This window comes from Somniosus microcephalus, chromosome 34 (genome assembly GCF_052327205.1).
Source record: "Somniosus microcephalus isolate GS21.2 chromosome 34, FLI_Smic_1.0, whole genome shotgun sequence".
NCBI lineage: Eukaryota > Metazoa > Chordata > Chondrichthyes > Squaliformes > Somniosidae > Somniosus > Somniosus microcephalus.
The window spans coordinates 10,022,705-10,047,530 of NC_141020.1; the positions used below are offsets into that span (position 1 = coordinate 10,022,705).

At 46.6% G+C, this 24,826-nt stretch overlaps 1 protein-coding gene across 3 annotated transcripts in view; it reads right to left on the reverse strand.

Moving 5' to 3' along the window:
• LOC147096752 (striatin-3-like) overlaps positions 1-24,826 on the reverse strand; it is a 69,899-nt gene that overhangs the window by 23,894 nt on the left and 21,179 nt on the right. For all 3 annotated transcript variants that reach the window (XR_015074546.1, XR_015074545.1, XM_085973370.1), the window contains exons 4-16: positions 24,660-24,741; positions 22,047-22,226; positions 17,621-17,780; positions 15,736-15,877; positions 15,260-15,364; positions 13,752-13,873; positions 12,338-12,513; positions 8,379-8,426; positions 7,727-7,848; positions 5,492-5,659; positions 4,507-4,647; positions 3,561-3,659; positions 1,631-1,717 (exon numbers count right to left, since the gene is read on the reverse strand). Coding sequence is in view for 1 of the 3 variants with exons in the window: in XM_085973370.1 (XP_085829496.1) it covers positions 1,631-1,717; positions 3,561-3,659; positions 4,507-4,647; positions 5,492-5,659; positions 7,727-7,848; positions 8,379-8,426; positions 12,338-12,513; positions 13,752-13,873; positions 15,260-15,364; positions 15,736-15,877; positions 17,621-17,780; positions 22,047-22,226; positions 24,660-24,741 (1,632 nt within the window). In the remaining 2 variants the exon portion in view is untranslated. The remainder of the gene's footprint in view (positions 1-1,630; positions 1,718-3,560; positions 3,660-4,506; positions 4,648-5,491; positions 5,660-7,726; positions 7,849-8,378; positions 8,427-12,337; positions 12,514-13,751; positions 13,874-15,259; positions 15,365-15,735; positions 15,878-17,620; positions 17,781-22,046; positions 22,227-24,659; positions 24,742-24,826) is intronic.

Genomic DNA, 24,826 nt, shown 5'->3' on the forward strand with positions numbered 1-24,826 from the left:
GTCAGAATTTGATAAGTTTCAATGAGATCCCCTCTCATTCTTCTAAACTCCAGCGAATAAGCCCAATCGACCCAATGAGATAAGAACATAAGCAATAGGAGCAGGAGTAGTCCATTCGGCCCCTCGAGCCTGCTCTGCCATTCAATATCATGGCTGATCTTCTACCTCAACTCCACTTTCCCGTCCTATCCCCATATCCCTTGAATCTCTTAGTACCCAAAAATCTATGCATTTTCTAACATGGTCTTTGGATAGGGATTGGGGAAGAACAGAAGAAATAGTAGCAGGAGTAGGTCATTCAGCCATTTGAGCCCGCTCCGCTATTTAATAAGCTCATAGCTGACTTTTTACCTCAACTCACCTTCCAGCACTATCCCCATATCCCTCAATACCCCTAGAGGGCGCCTGATTTTTCCGCTCTCCAATCCGGGGGGTGGGGAGGGGGGGCGGGGATGAGTCCCACGGTAGTTCCATTGCTGCAGCTATAGCCGAGGTTAGCCAACTCGACACATATTGGGGACAGAGCCTGGGATCTTTCTGGGCTCACCGCTAACCACTGGGGGAGCCGTGCGCTGCAGATACTCTTCCCCCTCTGGAGAAAACTGCGGGTCCCCTGTTCGGTCCCTGCTTCCCCCTTCGCCGAGAATGAATCGGCAGAGATTCAGGGAAGCATCACCATTCTGCAGCATCAATGTGCCATGCCACCAGGGGGTTTTCTTATTTGGCTTTCCAATGCAAATAGGGCGAGTTCATGCAAACGGCCGCCACTTATGAAGCTCCAACCAGTGGTGGGTATAGCTGTCTGACAGGTAGGTTGTACAGGAAACTTTGTGTTATCCGGAGGCTAACTGTCCGGAATGCTCGAGCCACCGGCAAAAATCTTCTCGTTGCTTTTTTTCTCAACAGTCAAGCTCTGCAAGGTCTGCTGAAGCTGTTGCTAAGCTACAGAGATGCTTGGACTGTTTAGAAGCTGTGGGTTTGTTGACAGATACGGAGCTCAGAAGCTTCCGTATGCTTCAACATTAGCGCTGGAGTGTCCGGCAGTTTTGAGGGAACGGCAACAGCTCGGTCCCGTCGGTGCCGGATAGCACAAAGTTTCCTGTATAATGGGTAGATCCACCAAAATGCCACCTCCGGAGGCATAACAGGATGGTGAGGCCCACATAAGGAGTGTGTGACATACACAGCAAATTTAATACACAGGACACTATCAATTCTCTGCAGCCAGCTGCCTTTAGGCACCAGATATCACTCAGATGTCCCTCCCATAGCCTCCATCTCAGTACCGCCCTGCTTAATGTGGCACAGTGAATGACTCAAACCAATGTCAGTCTCCACCTTTGCTGCACTATCCTCAAACTTCAAACAGACCAAAAACAAATGGTCTCATTGCGGTTCGTGGGACCTTGCTGTGTATATATTGGCTGCCGTGTTTCCTTACAACAGTGAACACACTTCAAAAGAAAAATACTTCATTGGCTGCAAAACGCTTTGGGACGTCCTGATGTTATAAATTCAAAGTTCTTTTTTGCTTTCCTTTTTTAAGGCTACGACACAACTGATAAGCGCCAGGCAATGGCAGTAGGTCAAGATTAAAAAAAAACCAGCAACTGCTTTGAGTGGTACTTACTTCCCGACATCAGGAAAACGCCATTGGGATCTACAGCGAGAGAGGTGACCGCGTCCAAGTGAGCGACCATTGAATGGATCATTTTTCCTAAAAAGGTGGATTAAAGAACATCACAGGAAATGGAACAGGAAAATATCACACAGCCCTTCCAGCTGATTACGTTCGTGTGCTGAACCTGTTCATGTTCCTCACCCTCTTCCCAAATCTACACCCTTCTACTCTCCGTGTCCACTTTGTTCATCAGATTTTTCTTCTTCCTTTCCCAACTCTCGAGGGCATCAACCTACGGTTGAATGGCTGTCTGGTTTCACAAGCACCACCTGGCACCTCCCCCAAATTGGTCAAAATATACGTGAAGCTCAGGAAGTAATCCTGGCAAAATGCAAGCAGCACAATTTCCATCAGTCGCGCTAGGGCAAGTGTTGGGTATCTACAAGGCGAGTAAACTCTTCAATCCAGATACTCAAACTCTCAAGTCATTACAAAGACAGTTGGGGGGAAAAATTGGGTTGCTTCGCGCGTCCCGTTGGCGCTAACGGGGCGCAAAGCCCCATGCGCCCGGGCACGGCGCCGCTAACACCTCCCGTGAAATTCAGCGGGAGGTTAGCGGTAGCCGGTAGCGCCCCCGTGGCGCTGGGCCTCTGGCGGTGACATCCTCGCTGTGCGCAGTGTTCCACTCGCGCCCCCCCTGACCTACCGCCGGACGCTATGGTGCCGTGTTTGCGGTGTAAATTAAAGGGCAGGTGCCAGGCGGCCATTTTTTGGTGGGGGGCCGCCCGTCAGCACCTGCCCCCTTTCGCCTCCTCCTGTGGGGGAGCCGGCCGCGATCGGAGGAGCACTGGGCTCTTTTGCCAGCACCCTGCTCCCTGGTGGTCCAGCAGGGAGGCCTGTAATACCGCGGCGCTGCGTGCCGATGCGTGTGGCACTTTTGCACGTAGTGCTGTGATACTGAATGGGAGCGCCTCAAGCGGGAGAGGGAGCGCTTCTGCTTGGGGCACTACCATTCAATTTCCGGTGCAGGACCGCTAACTTTTTCGGGGCGGGACCCAATTTTTTCCCCCCTTGGTTTCTGTGAGAAGGAGGGGGAGCTGTAGCTTTCCACTGAAGGATGAACCAAAAGCTCCATCTGTATTTCATTGCATTTTATGTTAAAGGTGGATATAAGAACATAAGAAGTAGGAGCAGGAGTAGGCCATACGGCCCCTCGGGCCTGCTCCGCCATTCAATAGGATCATGGCTGATCCGAACCTAGACTCACGTCCACTTCCCTGCCCGCTCCCCGTAACCCCTAATTCCCTTATCTGCTAGGAAACTGCCTATCTCCGTTTTAAATTTATTTAATGTCGCAGCTTCCACAGCTCTCTGGGGTAGCAAATTCCATAGATTTACTACCCTCTGAGTGAAGAAGTTTCTCCTCATCTCAGTTTTGAAAGGGCAGCCCCTTATTCTAAGATTATGCCCCCTAGTTCTAGTCTCACCCATCAGTGGAAACATCCTCCCCGCATCCACCCGATCAAGCCCCCTCACAATCTTATGTTTCGATAAGATCGCCTCTCATTCTTCTGAATTCCAATGAGTAGAGGCCCAACCTACTCAACCTTTCCTCATACGTCAACCCCCTCATCTCCGGAATCAACCGAGTGAACCTTCTCTGAACTATCATTCAGTTTGCCCTGTTAAGTTTGGCCCTTTACTGGACCATTCATAGTGAATAAAAAAGGTCACGACCCGTGCTCAAGTATATGGTAAGCACTGTTGATTACACCGACCCCTGCAGCCACATGCTGCTAAAATCACATCCCACTCTGAACTCCTCCCCCATCTGATCACGGGCTACAACTACACGGTTCGGAACTATTTCACAAGCCTCTCGTCTCAGTTGCCACATCTGTAGCCTTCTAAGAAACCAACGGGCGAGTTTTCTTTTTACCTGTCTTGTTGTCAAAGAACCGAATACGCCTGTCGTCATGTGCAGTGATGGTGACAGGTAGCTTGGGGTGACTGACAACCCGGTTAATCTGATTAGCAGCTAAGAGAGAAAAAAGAGAAAATGCAATGAATCCAACCATATTTTCAGAGTCAATTTTTACTAAATTAACTGGGATCGAGCGGGGGCAGCAATGAAACATCATTTTGCAATGCAAAGTTTAATACAGTTTTGTGCACTGGGAGGATGGCACAGCAGTGATGTGCAGTGACACTCTCAACATGCTTCGCTGTCAAGTGGCAGGATGGTGGGACCTGCACCAAAGTTCCCGCTAAGGTGCGCGTGCACGCGGCCGTGCAGTAATCTGCAAGGTCCCGCGCAGGCCGCTCACCGGCTTTTACACTGTAAATACCGCGCATGCGCAGAAATTTGAAGGGGCCGCACATTCAAAGAAATAGACTGCGCAGATCAAAGCGCAGCTGACAGGGAACATTAATCTGCACCCACAATTCTCCACAAGGCTGGGGAATGTCACTTTCTTTCCTCTGTAATGAAATCGCAGCAACGTGTGACTCCAAACGGTACAATTTCAGGAGAATGTTGTTTTTTTTATATAAAGTGGGTGGTTAATTTATAAAGCTTGTGAGTAGTTTTGGGGACGGGGTGAAGAAATCATATTCGATGTACACTTAAAGAGACAGGAGGTCAAAAGAAGACCAACGTCCCTCAGCCCCATTATATAGCCTTATCCCCCAGCTGGTGTGACCCCAATACACCTGCTCCACAAACATTCCTGCAATACGGAGGCGGAGCCCTGTAACTTTAAAGAAACACACACACACACATACAAAATGAGCAAATAACTACAAGTAAGAAATGGAGCTCTATGGGTAAGACAGGACTCTCTTACAGGATCGACCCCCTCCTTCAGCCTCCCCTGTCAGCTTACCATTGTCAGATGTTTTAGAATCCAGGGTCACCACTGACTGCAACGACTGCAGATCATAGATGACCACATCCCCGCTAGTGAAGGAAGCGACAGCATGAGTAGGGTCACTCACAAAGGCAACAGAGGTAGGAATTCCATTTTCTGAAGAGAATAAAATGTTAATTTAGAATACAACTAAAGTTGACTCCAGACACAAAAAAGTAAACAAACAGTTAGTTACATCGGTTACTGTACAGCATTCCCATCAGGGCATTACGACAGATTAATATACACTTTCATAATTGGACAGTAAATCATGTTTAACATGATCTAAATTGCAGCTCCCCCGATGGCTCAGTTGGTTGATGCAGGGAGTAGCTGAGCCATGGAGACCAGGCAGGTCCCGCGTTGCAATCAGAGTTAGCTGATCTGAGCCAGGGTGTAGAAGCACTTCAACCGGCCCATGGGCTAAGGAAAGGGAAAAAGTGGCTGCCCTTGAAGGATATGCAGCGACTGGAAAGAGAGCGAGAGTCTGTGTGTTTGGATACTCCCTGGTGTTAAAAAGCCTGTCAACCTTCTTGATCTAATGCTCACAGCTGAACATGAATGGCTACTTTGGCAAGGTACCCAGAAGATGGCCTGCACCAGAGAACGGTCTCCCAGTAAAGAGTGTGGGACCTTCAGGAGCGGAGGGGAAAAGACTGGAAAAAAGAACACTTCAATTAAGCATTATCTTGACATTTTCTTATTTCCTCCCTGCTTGTTTTAGATCTTCCAATATACTGCCTGTTTCGCTGGCTCAGGGACAAGCACCCCGATTTTAATAGGGGAAGGGTCTGGTGCACGCGAGCCTCGAAGGGTATGGTCCACGTCTCTCTTCCCTTCCAGCAGAAGATGGCTCCTTTCTTCTACCCCACCTACAAAAGATAGCTTCACTACCCCTCTTCCCAATAATTGCAGTAGCACCATGGGTTTGCCTGCAATGCCTTTTTAAAAAAAAACTCACCCTTATCTCTGTTGTATGTACAAACGCAGGCTGGATTTGCAGCTGCATCCCACAACCTAACGGTTCCATCTGCTGAACATGAAATCAAGCGGTTCTTCAGGTTACTAAATGCTAGCCCCCAAACTGTATCCGTGTGACCATTTAATGTTCTGGTCAGAATACGGTCATCTGTAAAAAAAAGAAAAAAAAATTCATACCGTTGAATGATATATTGTATGACTGAAAGAGCAGAGTCTAATCACAAAATAGCCCATGAATCATACCAGACCAATACCTGGGATGGCAGGAATGACTTATGAGGAGAGATTGGGTCGATTGGGCTTGTACTCGCTAGAGTTTAGAAGAATGAGAGGGGATCTCATTGAAACTTATAAAATTCTAACAGGACTAGACAGACTAGATGCAGGAAGGATGTTCCCGATGGCCGGGGAGTCCAGAACCAGGGGTCACAGTCTAAGGATAAGGGGTAAGCCATTTAGGACAGAGATGAGGAGGAATTTCTTCACCCAGAGAGTGGTGAACCTGTGGAATTCTCTACCACAGAAGGCAGTGGAGGCCAATTCATTAAATATATTCAAGGAGTTAGATATATATTTCTTAAGGCTAAAGGGATCAAGGGATATGGGGAGAAATCAGGGACAGGGTACTGAGTTTGGATGATCCGCCATGATCTCATTAAATGGCAGAGCAGGCTCGAGGGGCCGAATGGCCTACTCCTGCTCCTATCTTCTATGTTTCTATGTTTGACCACATAACAGGCCTGACCCTTTAATGTCTCATTTCATAAATAGAGGCATAGAGTACAAAAGCCAGGAAGTTATGCTAAACTTTTATAAAACACTAGTTTGGCCCCAACTGGAGTATTGTGTCCAATTCTGGGCACCGCACTTTAGGAAGGACACGAAGGCTTTGGAGAGGGTGCAGAAGAGATTTACTAGAATGGTTCCAGGGATGATGGATTACAGTTATGTGGATAGACTGGAGAAGCTGAGGTTGTTCTCTGTGCACAGAAGGCCAAGAGGAGATTTGATAGAGGTGTTTAAAATCATGAAGGATTTAGATCGAGTAAATAAAGAGAAACTGTTTCCAATGGCTGAAGGGTCGATAACCAGAGGGCACAGATTTAAGGTAATTGGCAAAAGAATCTGAGGCGACATGAGGAAACACCTATTTACGCAACGAGTGGTTAGGATTTGGAACGCACTGCCCAATAAGGCGGTGGACACAGATTCAATAGTAGCTTTCAAAAGGGAATTGGATAAATACTTCGAGAAAAAATTGCAGAGATATGGGGAAAGAACGGGACTAACTGGACTGCTCTTCGAAAGAGCCGGCGCAGACTCGATGGGCCGAATGGGCCTCCTTCTGTGCTGTATTATTGTATTGTATGATTGGTGGCGGGTTACCCAGGCTGTGTTCCCCACTTTCTTGAAATTGTTATAAAGTAAATGTTAACAGGAGAGCAGAATAAATGGTTGACCTCTCATGACCTAGTTTGGTCAGGACAACAAATGGAGATTTGCAGTAATTTAAAAAAAAAAAGTTAGAGGAGTCAAATACATTGTTTTTGAGTAGGTTAAGAGTCAGTAAAAATAAAACCCATTGAGGCACAGTGCTGGTCGTGCGAGGGTTCAGATCCAGAGAACAAAAGTCAGCACATTCAGCAGAGAAGGGTAAAGAGGAGAAAACAGAAATAAGTGAATACAAAGTTGAGATTCTGCCGATTATTCTTCAAGCATCACTCCCGTTTATGACCAATATTGTTGAAATTAATTACTACAGGAATCTCTTTATTATCCGGCACCAACGGGACCGGCGTGGTGCCGGTTTATCAAAAAAGTCCGGATTACAGAGTGGTTTGGTTAAAAGGTACGAGAGCTCCGTACACAGCAACAAATCCAGGCTTCCCTCTTGCTTAGCAACATGTGCAGGAACTCCAGCCACAGACCAAGCGTCCCTGTTGCTTAGCAACAAGTGCACGAACCCCAGTTACACAGCCACAGATCCAGGAACTGCCACTAATATGAAGTAAAACTTACCTGAACCTACTCCTGAATTTTGCCGGTTAACAGACGTTTCCGGTTATTTAGGTGCCGGTTAAAAGAGAGTTTCCTGTACCTGCCATCCATCATTGTACATAATCGGGATCCCTGATCATTTGCCATCCCGTCACATTAACAAAACCATTTGCAGACCCGTCAATTTTGTTATATATAAATCCGACTTAGCACATACCATAAGAGTCGTATGGGTCAGTGTTCAAACTTGGAATATTCCAGCAGCAAATCGTGCCATCAAGCCCTCCACTGAAGCACTGGTCCCCTTTAGAACCTACAGCTAGCGATAACACTGGGTCTCTGCAACAGCAGGAGAGGGATAGATTAACAAAAAAGAGCCACCTACAGTACAAAATGATTTAACATTCAAGTATTACCAGAATTACTGTGATATTAGCAATGTAGTGCAGTAACTCCCCCCCCCCCCCCGGTCCTGATGGCGCTGACCCATGCTGGGGTACAGTTACATGAGCACTAGCAGCCCTCTAATACAGGGAGTCTACTTCAACATCTCAGGCCACAGTGGCCAAACAGTTGCACCACTTCAGCTGTCCTGGTGAGATCAACTTAGCGAAGACTGTGATCAAATCTGGGACCAACTCCGCGTACAGGGTAACCCCGTGATCGCCTACGCCTGCTCCTGGTGAAGTGAAGCGGTTTGTTTGCACAAAGAATGTTAAATTATCTAATAATGTGAATTAATGTAAATAACACAGTGAAGCGGAAAATTAGTACTTTAAAAAAAAACTGAAATTTGGAAATTGAGTTAATAGTAGATTATATGCATCTCCTATAAGAGTGACGGGATAGCTGACTCCAATGATACTCACACATGCCCTCTAAACGTATAAATTGGCTCCACATCCAACGCAGTACTCCTAGAACAAAACAAAATTAAACACTTAGTGCACAACTTTTTTTTCCCTCCAGTAATTCTCCCTGGATTATTTTTTATTTAAAAAAAACCTAAATTTTCTTGCGTGCAACATTTCTAACTACTTTGCTGTGCGACTGCTTCGGTGTCCGGTCGCGAAAAGCCAGCCTAAACCTGAAGTAAACCAGGGGGGAAAAAATGCAGTTGTTTGCGCCTCCCGTTAGCCCCTTAAGGGGGCGCAAAGCAACTAGTGCCCGGGCGCGGCGATGTTTGCGCCACTCGTGAAATTAACTAGACATTTTGCGGCGGTGCTAAACACTACCGCCGCAATCTCCTGCGCCGGCAGATTGTGACGTCAGTCGAGTGCGTAGCGCCCCGGACCGGGTATTGAGTGGCGCCCCCTGCCTTACCGCCAGCAACGACAGGTTGAGGGGAGCGTTTTGCAGTCAGGAAGGGACTGGGGGGGGGGCGTTGTTTAAAGGTGACCGCTTCCTGCCTTTTTTTGTTGGTGACATTTTTGCACCACGCATTCTGAGAGAGAGAGACTTCTGGAGAGATTCAACGCTGTGTGAAGGAATTTTGGGTACTGAGCAGCACTTTGCAGGTTCATTTTGATATGCACTTCCTTGCTTCGCCAGCGCTCTGAGGTAGCGCCTCGCTCCTCGGGCTTTGCGCCTTAAGAGAGGTGTGAAGCGCCTGATTTAGCGCTCCAATCACCTCCAGGGGCGATAAAAGCCAAGTTTGCCGGTGGAGGCGATAATTAGCGCCAGGCGCTAAACTTTGCGCACGGCCGATAATGGCGCCCCAAACGGGGCGATACTGAATTTTTCCCCCCCAGGTCTCTAAGGCAGGCAGCCAGGAAGACCCATTTTCTATCCGAATCCCAGCAGGTTGTAACGAGTTATATATATCAGACCCACGAGTCGGTTAACTGCTGATACTAGCACGGGTCTCACATAATACACAAGCAGCTTAAAAAAAATAGAAGATGAACAAACAGGAAGCGAGCTAGCTCTAGGCCCATTTCGTCCATTCCACTATAGAAGCACAGAATCATAGAAGCTTAACAGCACAGGAGGCCATTCGGCCCGGCGTGCCTGTGCTGGCTCTTTGAAAGAACAGTCGCGCTCAGTCCCACACACCGCTTCTTGTCCGTAACCCTGAAAGTTCCTCATCCTCAACCTGTCCAACTCCCGTTTAAAATTATTCATGGAATCAGCTTCCAGCACCTTTTCAGGTAGAGCGTTCCAGATTCCTGACAAATCAGAGTGTAAAAAATTCTCCTCCACTCCCCTCGAGATCTTTTGCCAATGATTTTGAATCTCTGACCTCTCAATTCTTGACCCACTCGCCAGAGGAATCGTTTTTCTCCATCTACTCGAACAAAACCGCCCATCACCTTGAAACCCTCCATTAGGTCACCTCTTAACCTTCGCTGTTCCAAGGAGAACAGTCCGAACTTTTCCAATCTCTCCTCATAACTGAAGTTCCTCATCCCTGATGACATCCTGGTAAACCTCTTCTATACCCTTTCTAAGACCTTTTGCATCTTTCCTGAAGTGTGGTGCCCAGAACGGTCCACAATACAGGAAACTCCTTGGTATCCGGCACCGGCGGGACCGGGATGGTGCCGGTTGATTAAAAATTCCAGATGACAGAGAGGGTTATCTACCCAGGCTATTTTTAAACAAACAAAAATAAAATAATCAAGAAATGTGCAGTATACAGTAATTGGGTACTCACCTACAGAATGTTGTGTTAAATGGATGGTGGAAGATGCTTGATTAAGTACAGTACTGCCAGTTGAGGGTAATCCATAACCCTTTAATTACTTAACAGTAAAACAAAACTTACAGTAAACGACTGTATACAGCGCGGGAGAGTCAGACTCCTGTTACAGGGGTATTGAGGTGTTCCGACTTCCGACAGCGCCAAGAAGCCGAATAGTGGCAGTTTGGAGAACTACCCCCACTGATAACTCGGCCACCACGGGAACCTCGGACTCGGCAACATTTCCGGTTATTGAGGTGTTGTTTTTGGAGTATGAATTTTGCCGGTTAATAGAGAATTCCGGATATTTAGGTGTCGTTCAAACGAGAGTTTCCTGTACTCTACGAGACAACATGCAGTCCCTCACTCAGTATCTAACTGCCTCTTGAATGACTCCAGAATATTAGTGGTGAGGAACGTTAGTATTGGGAAATGGAAAACTTTCCAACTGGGGCACCCAGTGTCACTGATGTGCACTCCCAGGCTTGATGCAGAGCGAAGCTCCTTCTGCTCTGCCCCGACAACGACTCTCACCCTCAAACTCAGAATACTGCCCCAACTGCAATAGTATGAATTTGTTTTCATTCCACACCAGCTACCCTCTCAGAGCGAGATCGCCAATTTAATAGCAAATTAGGGACAGTTTTGTACTGTGGACCAATGCCCACCAAGATTTGGGGTTGAAACTGGCCACACTCATTTCAAATAGGACCATTGCAGTGAGAGACTTTCACCCCATCTGGGTGGATTTGAAGCGAGGTCCCAAAGGTTCAAGGCCAGTGTGTAACCCACTGCAAGACTCAGTCCCTCAAAAAGGCCACCCCAACAGGACTACATACAGATCAGCAATATCATAGAAACATAGAAGATAGGAGCAGGAGAAGGCCATTCGGCCCCTCGAGCCTGCTCCGCCATTCAATGCGATCATGGCTGATCATCCAAATTCAGCACCCTGTCCCTGCCTTCTCCCCATATCCCTTGATCCCTTTAGCCTTAAGAAATATATCCAACTCCTTCTTGAATATATTTAATGAATTGGCCTCAACTGCCTTCTGTGGTAGAGAATTCCACAGGTTCACCACTCTCTGGGTGAAGAAATTCCTCCTCATCTCAGTCCTAAATGGCTTACCCCTTATCCTTAGACTATGACCCCTGGTTCTGGACTCCCCGGCCATCGGGAACATCCTTCCTGCATCTAGTCTGTCCAGGCCTGACAGAATTTTATAGGTTTCGAGGAGATCCCCTCTCATTCTTCTAAACTCCAGCGAGTACAAGCCCAATCGTCCCAATCTCTCCTCATACGTCATTCCTGCCATCCCAGGTATCAGCCTGGTGTATCTTCGCTGCACTCCCTCCATGGCAAGAACATCCTTCCTCAGATAAGGCGACCAAAACTGCACACAATACTCAAGGTGCAGTCTCACCAAGGCCCTGTACAACTGCAGCAAGACATCCTTGTTCCTGTACTCGAACCCTCTTGCTACGAAGGCCAACATACCATTTGCCTTCTTAACCGCCTGCTGCACCTGCATGCTTACCTTCAGCGACTGGTGCACAAGAATACCCAGGTCTCTTTGCACTTCCCCTTCTCCCAATCTATTGCCATTCAAATAATAATCTGCCTTCCTGTTTTTGCCACCAAAGTGGATAACCTCACATTTATCCACATTATAGTGCATTTGCCATGTTTCTGCCCAATCACCCAACCTGTCCAAATCATACTGGAGTTTCACGACATCCTCCTCACAGCATACCCTCCCACCCAGCTTTGTGTCGTCTGCAAATTTGGAGATACTACATCCAATTCCCTCGTCCAGATCATGAATATATATTGTGAACAGCTGGGGTCCTAGGACCGATCCTTGCGGTACCCCACTAGTCACTGCCTGCCACTTGGAAAACGACCCGTTTATTCCAACTCTTTGCTTTCTATCTGCCAACCAGTTCTCTGTCCAAGTCAATACCTTGCCCCCAATCCCATGTGCCTTAATTTTACAAGCTAATCTCTTATGTGGGACCTTATCGAAAGCCTTCTGATAACATAGTTCATCGCCAAGCTTTAGCCTGCTTTGCTCTCTGTCCTAATCATCGACAAATATTACTCTAAATAAAATCTCTCCCTGCAAAAAAAATGTAAAAATTTACTTTTTGGCAGGAACTGTTTTTTGCAGGTTCCACAGCTTCAGAGTGCGATCCTCCGAAGCAGTCACGAGCACAGGCTCCACTGGGTGAAATGCCAGGACGCGGATCCCATCAAAATGACTCCGCAATGTATACTTGGGATTCCAGGTCTTCCTGAAGGCATCCTTACTGTCAGAAACCTGCAACAAAGCAAGACAAATTTGTACCAAAGCCCTCTCTCAAACAGTCACAGCACTTCTGGCTGATGAAGAGCACCATCAGTGGGCTATGAGGAGCCTGGGATACACCTTGTAAAGCAGATAACATTTGGCTTACGTCGCAATACAGCATTCGATTCCAGAGGTTGCAAAATGTTTTAGAAAATACAAGTCATGCTGTAGGGTTGCATTTGGAACATTGTAATTGCGCTCATTGACCCGAGACTGGGGGAGATGGAGCGAAAAAGCCACAGTTCACACTCCCAATCGTTATCCAAGCGAGCAGGGCTGGAAGGTGAGGGGGCAAGGTCATGGTTCAGTTGAGATGCCCTCCATGGTTGAACAGTCTCGCTGCCCGGGCTCGCACTTACAGAATAAGACACTTGGTTCAGGAGGGCTGCTGGCGCCGGTGGAACTGTATGCCAGAAAGAGCCAGCGCCTTCAGGAGAGGAGGGAATAAAATGCTTTTTTTTTTTAAAAAACCATCCCTAATTGCCCTTGAGAAGGTGCTGCTGAGCCGCCTTCTTGAACCGCTGCAGTCCGTGTGGTGAAGGTACTCCCACAGTGCTGTTAGGGAGGGAGTTCCAGGATTTTGACCCAGCGACGATGAAGGAACAGCCGATATATTTCCAAGTCAGGATGGTGTGTGACTTGGAGGGGAACTTGGAGGTGGTGGTGTTCCCATGTGCCTGCTGCCCTTGTCCCTCTAGGTGGAAGAGGTCGCGGGTTTGGGAGGTGCTGCCGAACATGCCTTGGCGAGTTGCTGCAGTGCATCTTGTAGACAGTACACACTGCAGCCACGGTGCGCCGGTGGTGGAGGGAGTGAATGTTTAAGGTGGTGGATGGGGTGCCGATCAAGCGGGCTGCTTTGTCCTGGATGGTGTCGAACTTCCCGAGTGATGTTGGAGCCGCACTCATCCAGGCAAGTGGCGAGTATTCCATCACACTCCTGACTTTCATTTTACCATGTTAAAGGAAAGGGCCTAGAAATTCATCTTGAACGGTGGCGCAAAACGGCAGCATCGGATTGTCCCGCCCCATATTCAGTTTAATTGCAGTCAATGGAACTGAGTATCAGGCGTTGCGTAGAACGGGCGACCAATCCGATACCGCCCGAGACGAATTTCTAGCCCATAATTCTGTCTCCATTAAATGGAAATTCAGGCGCAACAGCTCTTGCCAAATTAGGTTAAGAACTTTAGTTTTTGAATACTACTTACATCATTGTCGTTAGTGACAGTCAGATCAGCCAGCTCACCCAGGCTCATTTCGCCATCTCCAACGTTATCCGCCCCTAGTATAAAGGGCTTGTTAGCGTGCGGGGGAAATGCAAGAGGAACGGCTGCAATGCAAACAGCAGTAACAGAATTTTGAGAGAGAGTTCCGTCATCAGTACTCCACGAAGAAGTTAACCAGGACACACAGTTATTGCTACTCTTCCCCACCCCCACAATGTGCTGTCTTGGGCATGCAATTCCTCATAAAAAGAGGAATGAGCAACTGAATCCGACTGCGTGAGGTAGTCTGAAACAACATAATTGGAGACAGCCATTAGTTTTTTTTTTTTAATTCATTTCTGGGATGTGGGCATCGCTGGCAAGGCCAGCATTTATTGCCCATCCCTAATTGCCCTCGAGGAGGTGGTGGTGAGCCGCCTTCTTGAACCGCTGCAGTCCGTGTGGTGAAGGTGCTCCCACAGTGCTGTTAGGGAGGGAGTTCCAGGATTTTGACCCAGCGACGATGAAGGAACAGCCGATATATTTCCAAGTCAGGATGGTGTGTGACTTGGAGGTGGTGGTGTTCCCATGCGCCTGCTGCCCTTGACCTTCTAGGTGGTAGTGACGATAGCAAGTATGTGATTTCAGCTGTGTGACAGTTCAGCTCCTTTGATTATCTGGAGCACGCATTAATATAAACATGCACTGGCCAGACTTACCCCCCCAGTAATCAGCTGCACTTTATCACGTTTTCAGAAACTAATTAGCAATCCAATGGAGATCTTCTAACTCAGCCCAGCTTGTATATTGAACGAGGGACACTCTGCCTGGATGGCTCACTACATCGGGCACTGTATGTGCTGGCAGAGCTTTACTGCTCTTTAAAAGGAGTACTGATTAAGTCACAATAACAGATACTTCAGCAACAGTATTGACATGATTCGAGAAGCTGGCAAAAATATAAACGATTTCATCCGAACAGAAAAAACCTTCAACCACAAATTTACAATATTAAAAAAAATAACTTCACAAGAAACATGAGTGATTACAGGAAACTCTCGATTTACCGGCACCCAAACAACCGGAAATCTCGGTTAACCGGCAAAATTCAGGAGTAGGTTCAGTTAAGTTTTTCTTCATTAGTGGCCGTTTTCTTGATTCTTGGTTGTGTAATCGGGGGTTTCTGCACTTGTTGCTAAGCAACAGGGACGCTTGGTCTGTGGCCGGAGTTCCTGCACATGTTGCTAAGCAACAGGGAAGCCTGGATTTGTTGCTGTGTATGGAGCTCTCGTACCTTTTAACTATAACTCTCTGTAATCCGGACTTTTTGATAAACCGGCACCACGCCGGTGCCAGATAAAAGAGTTTCCTGTACAAGAATTTCATCTCAGAATTTGGCTAACAGTTACAAACTGCTGTGACACCATCTGATGGCCTTCAGTCACTTCCGGCGATTCTGTAGTGCATTTTTTTTTTTTTTTTTTTTTAAACAGATGAAAGAATACTGGTACCTTCGCTTGGCTTCGGCTGACCAATTATCCCAGATGGGATGGAAGGCAAGCCATCGATGTCTGTAAAATCAGTCAGCACATCCTGAAGCTTCGAGCGGTGATTTCCTGTGAATGACATCATGGATAAAAGCAATTACACAAATCAGCAGGAAGGGTTTCACACGCTATTTTAGAAGGCCAGAGGATCTTGTTACGCACAGCAAGTCAAACTTGGCCCTTTCTGCCACAGTGGCCGAGATCAACTAATTCAGCACGGGCACTGGTTTGAACCCCTGACCTTCTAGTTTGTGTGGTTTAGTTCCACACCGATCAGCGAATTTACCGACCGACCTACTGATGGAGCCAAATGATGCATTTTTAAAGATTCAATGTGGAGAATTCCTCTTTAACTTTTAACTATTCTGAAGCTGCACAACGGTGGCAGAGTGCTCAACGGATCAAATTTCAACACACTCCACTCTTGGCGTTCTTTTTACCGAGTTCTTTGCCATCCCCCAAGCTCCTGGAATCTTCAGCCCGTTCCTCTTCCTCTCCGGGGTCCAGGAAGCGAAATTCACTCAAAGCATCCACTGTCTCGCAGTCCATGCCAGGATCAGCAGCTGTCATCTCGGTGCCTATCTGCAGTGGCACACATTTCACAAATGAGGGCAGTTGGTAATTCACGTTGGAAATCAAGCAAACGCACTGATCTGACTGGCCACCAACCAAATGCCAAAATGATCATTGTGGTCAGTGAGCCGACCAAACAGGTTTGATAGACTGTGGTTTGTGATATTGACCACTAAAAACCAACTTTTGCCAGTTTGGTAGGAGATAACAGGACTGGGAAAAACTCTGCAGTCCATCCATCCAGTTCTAAAAACTAAATACTCCGTCACTCACTCCCTCATATCCATCAAATTCGCCCTCGACTTCTTTCCAACTACAGGAAACTCTCGATTTACCGGCACCTAAATAACCAGAAATCTCTGTCAACCAGCAAAATTCAGGAGTAGGTTCAAGTAAGTTTTACTTCATATTAGTGGCCGTTCCTGGATCTGTGGCTGTGTAACTGAGGTTCCTGCACTTGTTGCTAAGCAACAGGGATGCTTGGTCTGTGGCCGGAGTTGCTGCACCTGTTGCTAAGCAACAGGGAAGCCTGGATTTGTTGCTGTGTACGGAGCTCTCGTACCTTTTACTATACCTCTCTGTAATCTGGACTTTGATAAACCGGCACCACGCCGGTCCCGGATAAAAAAAAGTGTTTCCTGTATCTGCTTGCACTGTCTCCCTGCGCAATCTATTCCTGTCTTCTCAACTCTTTTTCAATCTTTCTCATTACACGTCACACACCATTTTCTAGTCAAGAATACGCCTCGGCCTCCTCGACTTTCCTTTCCAGGTACAAAAAGAAACACCCAGCCTCTGCCCTAGTGAGCTCTCTGCTAATATTAAACGTGACCAGCAGTTGGAAGCTAGCGAGTAGAGCGCGGTGTCTGTGCTCTTTAACACAGTGGGAGGAAATGTAATAAAAGCCTGGAACCTTTCAAATAGAAAAATTGTCATTGCTTTTGTATCCCATTTGCAGCTTCAAAGAATCCACATAACCAAACATGGGTGCCCGTCAAGACAAGCTCTTCAAATTCAGCATATTAGTCTGAAAAATCAAATGCAGGAAACTCTCGATTTACCGGCACCGAAATAACCGGAAATCTCTGTTAACCGGCAAAATTCAGGAGTAGGCTCAGGTAAGTTTTACTTCATATTAGTGGCAGTTCCTGGATCTGTGGCCGTGTAACCGGGGTTCCTGCACCTGTTGCTATGCAACAGGGACGCCTGGATCTGTGGCCGGGGCTCCTGCACCTGTTGCTATGCAACAGGGAAGCCTGGATTTGTTGCTGTGTACGGGGCTCTCGTACCTTTTACTATACCTCTCTGTAATCCGGACTTTGATAAACCGGCACCACGCCGGTCCCGGATAAAAAAGAGTTTCCTGTAGCATGGTGACAATTTTCTCTCTCACACCTCACTTTTAAGTCACTGTACACTCTTTAGGAAAATAATTTCCTACGAGATCTGTCCTACATGTCCCTCACCGAACCAACCAGCAAGGACAGAGACACTGATAAGGAAAGAGTCCTAAGACAGAGATTTATTTATGGTCAATTAGAGTGAGCGGTTTTAAAAACCACGATTTTGCAGATTTACATAGCATTAATAAATACTGTAGACTATCTTCTCTTTGCCCTGAAGAAGCTTGCAGGATCTAACTTGAACGAACATATAATTCAGAACCGGAGGCATGCATGGAACCTCCAAAATTTCTGCAGAGAGGCAGTCATGAAAACTCGAAGTTAGAAGGCTAAAGGCATCAGTGGTTACCCTTTGTTTCTTGCTTAGTCTCTGTGTGACAGAGAGTTCTGAAGGAACACTGTCCAATTCGTCATCGTCCTCGTCGCTATCCTCATCCACATTCTGCAAGAAAGGCATCTTCTCCAGCACTGATTTTCTTAGTCCATCTCGAGACTCACTGCCTGCATTTCTATAAAAGGGAAAAAGCACAACATAAAACCAGGGCCGACACAAGAAAAGTCATTGAGAGGGGGAACCAGGACTTATTTTTCACTTCCTAGCCCAGAGATAGAGGCCAATTGCAGTACCCCATTACAGGAAACTCTCGATTTATCGGCACCTAAATAACCGGAAATCTCTGTTAACCAGCAAAATTCAGGAGTAGGCTCAGGTAAGTTTTACTTCATATTACTGTAGTGGCCGTTCCTGGATCTGTGGCCGTGTAACCGGGGTTCCTGCACTTGTTGCTATGCAACAGGGACACCTGGATCTGTGGCCGGGGTTCCTGCACCTGTTGCTATGCAACAGGGAAGCCTGGATTTGTTGCTGTGTACGGGGCTCTCGTACCTTTTACTATACCTCTCTGTAATCCGGACTTTTTGATAAACCGGCACCACGCCGGTGCCAGATAAAAAAGAGTTTCCTGTATTGACCTGGGTGAGATCAGTTAACTCACAGAGTGGGGAATCAACCTAGGACTTTCCTGCTATGTTTCTCAATAGGTAAACCCACTGAGCTGTCAATGTATTTACATTTTATTTAATGAAAAGTATTTTCCACCCTTCCTACACATTTTCGTGTCCTGGACTTTTCTTACATTCTTATGAGGCAAGAGAGAATCTTGCTTACAAGAGTCAGACTGGAGGGAAGAGGGAGCATGAGAGCACGAAGTGCATCCTCATGATCAATACTGCGCCCCCATGTTGTGCGTCAACCGTAATCACCTAGATATTGAGACCAAATGCAAGCCTGTTAAATATTCTGACAACACCAAAATAGGGCAAGCAATATGGACAAGAGGAGGCACCAAAATGATTACAGAAGGATTTAGATCAGGTTTGTAATTGAGCAGAGAAGCGGCAAATAAAATTTAACACTGATGAATATAAATGTTTCCACATTCCTCAAGAAAACCACGCCTTAGACATAACAGGTCAAATAAGTAATGTAGGAGGAATTTCTTTACAGAGACTGGCGAGAACGTGGAACTCGCTGTCACAGTGATTGAAGCAGGTAGCATTGATCCATTTATGGGGATGCTTAATGTATACATGAGGGAGAAGGGAATAGAGGGATACAGGGTCAGGATGCAAAGTAGGTCATGTGGAGTATAAACACTGGGATAGACTAGTTGGGCCAAATGGCATGTTTGTGCTGCAGATTCTACATAACACAATGAATGGGAATTGGCAGAGTGAGATTTATAATAGGATCTGGGAGAGACGGTAGACTCCACTTTCAGTGTCTATACATTAACTACATAATGGCCCAGAAATTCGGGTTGGGGGCTTCCCGCGGGTGCAAGCCCCCGACCTGCACTTAACTAGCGCGCCGGTCGTTGAGCTATGGGCCCACGTGGGATTCCGATCCTGGGCCTCCTCCAACTGCCGGCGCGCAGTGCTTGCGTATCCCAGGGGCGCAGTTAGTTCAATGCATCCCCTGGGATCACGTGGGCCATGGAGAGCCAATGGTAGCAGGGAATGCTTCATTCATAAGTTTGACAGGAAGAGCGGTCAAACCTATAAATACTATAAGCCCCAAAACATCACTGAAACTTCAAATAAATTTTTTAAAATCACATTTTAAAAATAACTATAAATTACATGAAATAACTATTTTAAACAATAATTTAAATTTTTGAAAAAATTAATTATATTTTCTAACGGGGCTAAAAATAAACTTACCTTTCTTTAAAGTATTTAAAAATAATAAACCTGTGGAAAAAATGTTTTAATTTTAATTAATTCACCACTTACCTTGTTAAAAGCAGGCCTTGCGCCTGCTTTTTAAAAGTGTAACTGCTGGAGACTTACCCTCCCGGAGAAACCGGCAAAAAAAACGTAAGTTCGATGCGCACGCGCTGCCTCTCCGGCGCATGCGTTCCACCTGTCAACCCCTTCTTTCAGGGGAACGGGAGTGCCAGTTTCCCGCGCATGCGCAGTGCATGCACGAAACCGGCACTTTCGTTGGGCCTACGCGCGAGTACCCCGTGCGTACTTACGCGTTGGGACCCAAATTTCTGGGCCATTGTAGCTGTATGCAAGAGGGATGAGCTTGGATGGCCTTTACTCATCTTAAGGCTCTTCTTGAGGTCAGTTTTACTTCCCTGCAAAAAAGCCCAGGCTGAAGTGGTGTTTCTTGGCCTTGTCAAATGATGCTCAGGGGGTATCTGAGAATAGCCAAGATTTTATTCCATCTGTAGATGATGGCTGGCACCATCACAATATTGGAGGTAGGATGAATGGGAGTCAAAGCTATACCTCTCCACTGTATCTTGGTGTCTAATGCACTTCACCATTCAAAAAAACATTTTACGGTTGAAGTAAGCATACTTGACCTACCTGAGCTTAAAATAACTTTAAATTTCTCTTTCACTTCAATTTTATATAATGTAGGGCATCACTCTAGGTGCCAGTTAGTCTTTGAGGCTTAGCAGCCACCTGATTAACAAACGCTGTGCAGTAGCAGCTCCAGGAGCAGTTTTTTTTAACGTTTCCAATTTTCTCCCCTACTCGGGTACAGTTCCATCCTTTGGTAGCCCACTTAAAATGGTCATTCTTATACGAACGAGTGTTTACAGGCTGTTCGGTCTTGACCTGACCGGCTGTCCCCACACACACTTTCCAGCAAGGATCACCGTTCTAGTGATCGGGAGCGAGAACCGTGGCTGGTTTTCCCCCTCCCTAGCCCATGAGCTCAGAGACCACTTCCAGCATCCACCCCCCCAGCCCGCTTGCATGGCCGACTGTCAGATAAACCAGCGCGCCAACCAGAGATTAAACCTGGGACCTTCTGATCAGTGTAGCACACCAGGTGGCGCTTTGCCTACTCAGCCATTGGGAGTGCTTACATTCAACTTGGTCTGTACTGATTTCTTGCAGACTTGTCGAGCTGAAAATAAACTGAGGCACAAGCACTGTGTAAAAAAATAATAATCTGCTTTTGGCACCGTAGCTGTCGCCTTGCAGAGCAGACGTATTAGCCATCTGTTTCAAACCACAAGAATCCTTCCTTCCGTACCGCAGTTCCTTCACTAAATCACAGTGAACCCCTCCCCATCTCCCAGCACGACTTCTAGTAATGCGGATTAAATTGAACCTTCCCCAAAAAGGCTGTTAAATGATTGTTGAGCCCAGTAATTAATTACAGCAACATCCATATTAGGTTAACCAATTAACAGGAGATTAGTGCCAACGATTAACCGATTAAGAGTCGCTAATATTAAAGGCCCAATTCCCAGCTAGTCGTGTTCCACTTGAGCTTAATTCACAATAAAATTGATTTTTCTCCTCCGTTTTTACTTTTCCCCCCTTTCCCATTTTGTTCTTTCCAACCCCTTTCCATGAAGGTAGTTTGCTCTTAAGTTCCTGATAATACCTGTCTGCGACCAGGCAATAGGAGGTGCACAAAAACAGCTCGAGGTGACTGCCCAACAAGTTTGCCTTCTCCTCTAAGCAACTTCACCAAGCATCAAGATCAAGGCTGGGAATCGCATCAATAAGCCAGTGTTCCACAATAGGCACGCCCGAGCTTTTTTGTCTTTTGTTAGGTGAATCCCACAGAAGCACACAATGCTGGAGGAGGTCTGGAGCTAGGAGCTGCAGTACCGGCAAGAGGAGATTTACAGGAAACTCTTTGGTATCCGGCACCGACGGGACCGGCGTGTTGCCGGTTGATCAAAAATTCCGGATGACGGAGAGGGTTATCTACCGAGGCTATTTTTAACAAAGAAAAATTAAAAAATCAAAAAAATGTGCAGTATACAGTAATTGGGTACTCACCTACAGAATGTTGTGTTAAATGGATGGTGGAAGATGCTTGATTAAGTACAGTACTGCCAGTTGAGGGTAATGCAATGCAATGACTACCAGCAGCGTGGGAGACACACAGTACCCCTGTAAAATGGCGGATCGGAAGAGACTCCCGGCAGCGCGGGAGAGTCAGACTCCGGTTACAGGGGTATTGAGGTGTTCCGACTTCCGAAAGTGCCAAGAAGCCGAGTAGTGGCAGTTTGGAGAACTACCCCCACTGACTAACTCGGCCACCGCGGGAGACTCGGATTCGGCAACATTGCCGGTTATTGAGGTGTTGTTTTCGGAGTGAGAATTTTGCCGGTTAATAGAGAATTCCGGATATTTAGGTGCCGTTTAAACAAGAGTTTCCTGTACCAGCTGAGTGTCTCCAGCATTTTCTGTTTTTATTTAAGGAGAATTACCAGTCTGATTCAGGTACTCACCTCTTAATCTGTTCTTCTATCTGCTTAACTAACGGAGAGTCTCCCCCATTTAGAATCTGTCCCAAGCTGTTGGACTCTGCTGCTCCATTGTGCTCTGGACTGGAATGGCCCAACATGGATCGGACCCTCTTTGTCCGCACATCCAAGATCGTGTCTGTATAACCCACCTCCTGCAAATATCTAAAAAAAACAGCATAGAGGTAGACACATATAATTCTAGGCAACAAAGCAGCAGCTTCATGGAGGGCTTCACATATGTTAATCCATCTTTTACACAGTTCAATAAAATTCTTGCACTTATGCACTTTAACACAGCAAACATTCCAAGGTTATCGCAGGGATGAGAAATGGAAACCAACATGTATTAGAAGAGTCGACTAAAAGCATGGTCGAAGAGGCAAATTTTGGGACTTTTGAAGGGGGAGAGAGAGAGAGAGAGAGAGAGAGTCACCAAAGCAGGAGGATTTCGGGAGGTTTTGATGAAGTTCTTGAAGGAGGAAGGCAGAAAGGAAAAGGGATTTAGGGAGGGGAGTTCTAGGAGGAGGGTCGACATGGCTACATCGAAGAGGCCAGAGTCAGAACGAATGGCATGCATTGCGTTGTTGTTAGTTATCAATACACTGAAAATGCTATTGGCAATAATTGCCAAAATTGGAATATTTAACATTTGGAGCATTGGGTAAAAGTCACAACTGTATTATTATATCCTACTATACAGTCAATAAAATCTTTAAAACATCCTCACTTTTTCAGCTCAATGAACGATATGAGATTTCACCACTCATGACTCACAAATTAATTTTATATACTGGAGAAGGAAATTACCGAACAGAATATGTACATATCTAATGAGTTGTGTGTTTGTAGTTAACATCAGGCCTGTCTGTGGATATGATTTGATGCATTTCATTTCCGTGTCCTTGCAAACTACCACCCCATCTCCAACTTCCATTTACTCTCCAAAGTCCTTGAACGTGTTGTCGCCTCTCAAATCAGTGCATATCTTTCCGGAACTCCATGTTTGAACCAATGTTCCCTTGACCGCACAGGCCATTTAAATTTTGCGCGTGTGCAGTTTTTACAATGCGAAAGCCGGCGAGCGGCCTGCTCGGGACCTCAGACACTTCCGCATCTGTGCAGCTTCGGGAGAACATTGGTTTGAACCCTTCCAAATCAGGTTTCCGCCCCTGCTGCAGCACCGAAACTGCCCTGATCAAAGTCACAGTTTAGGAAATGCCAATGATGCATTATACATGCAAAGATATGTTTGCCGAAGATAAAATAGCAGAGGATTGCAGGCAAGCTTTAATAGTGTTCTTTGCAATTCGGTGCAACGTAAATGGACGATATCCATCATGTAGGGATTGGTAGAGACTGTGGGCAGGATTTTCATTGGGCCTTGGGAGGCGTGTGGGGGGTTAAAATCTCGAAATCAGGGGGCACGAACCCATCGCGCCCCCAACCCGCCTCCATGCCAGTTTCAAAGGAGGCGGATACCCGACCTGTGCTGGGACCCGCCTCCCTGAGGCGGGAAGGGGATTAGTGCCAATTAACTGCCTGTTAACGGGCAGTTTTTAGCCTAATCCCTATTTTTATTGCTGAAGTATGGGATTCCCAACAGCTCCAAACCACGCCAAGTTAGCGAGGCGGACCGTCGGGCTGAAGTGTTCGAGATGTCCGGTGTTCAGGTGAGTGATGGGTGCATGAGTGCAGAGGTAAGTGTGTTTGGTGTGTGTAAAGTGTTTAAAGAAGTTTAATTACCTTTACAGCCTTCCTTCCTTCAGGTCTCGGGAGTCCCTCATCTCACCGGCACAGAAAGCAGAATGGCCACGAGCTGTCAAAAGTTGCAGCATTCAGCTTTCTGTTCTGGAGAGATCTCTAAATCAGCCTGAGAGGAAGGAATTAACTTAGTGTACAGATTGTCCGTGTTTGACAGCTTCAAAGAGCTGTCAAATGCTGATATTTCATCTGTCAAAAGCTCTTGACAGATGAAATGTCAATGTGTGACGTCACCTGTTGCCGGGTGGCCCTTAATTGGCCTGCTGAGCCCGCTGGGCGGGCTCAACAAGGTCAATCAAGTGAAAATCGCGTGGGTTGGCCACAACTCGATGGAGGTGGGACTACAACCCCGAAAGTTGTAGTCCCGCCTCCTGTATCAAAATCCAGCCCTGTGCATTCATGGTGGAGTGAGTTAGTAAACACTCAGTACCAGGACTTTTTGTCTTTGTGGGCTGCGTTGGTGTGTGGCATGGCAACTCACAGGTCACACAAAGTTTAAAATCAGGTTCCCATTAATTTGCACACATCTCCAAGTACTGATACAAACAGATCTTGATGTTCCAATTTAGGATTTATCCGCCACTGAGGCAGCAACAATAAGAACAGCCCTTTCCAACCCTCTAGGCCATGGAATTCACTCAGGACAAACCAGCAGATAAGTGCTATGAGAACAGAGTTCTCTGGGCTTCGTAGGCTGGATTGCCAGAGCTAGGTCGTCACTTTTGGCCCAGGGATCTCAGTGTGGGTACCTTTGTGCTGTGTTACATACTCCTGTCAGTGGGATTTTCTATCCTCATACATCAGGAACTGCAGGCGATCGTGAAGCTTACTTACTGTCTCAGCAGCTGCCGCCCTTCTTTCCACGATAATGGACTGCTCTGTTCTATGATTGATGTATCAGGGCCATTATTTATAACTGAAAAGACATGAAATACACAGTTGATTTAATTTTGTACAATCATAGCATCCCAAAATAGTCTTAGTTACAAATAAGGAGATAT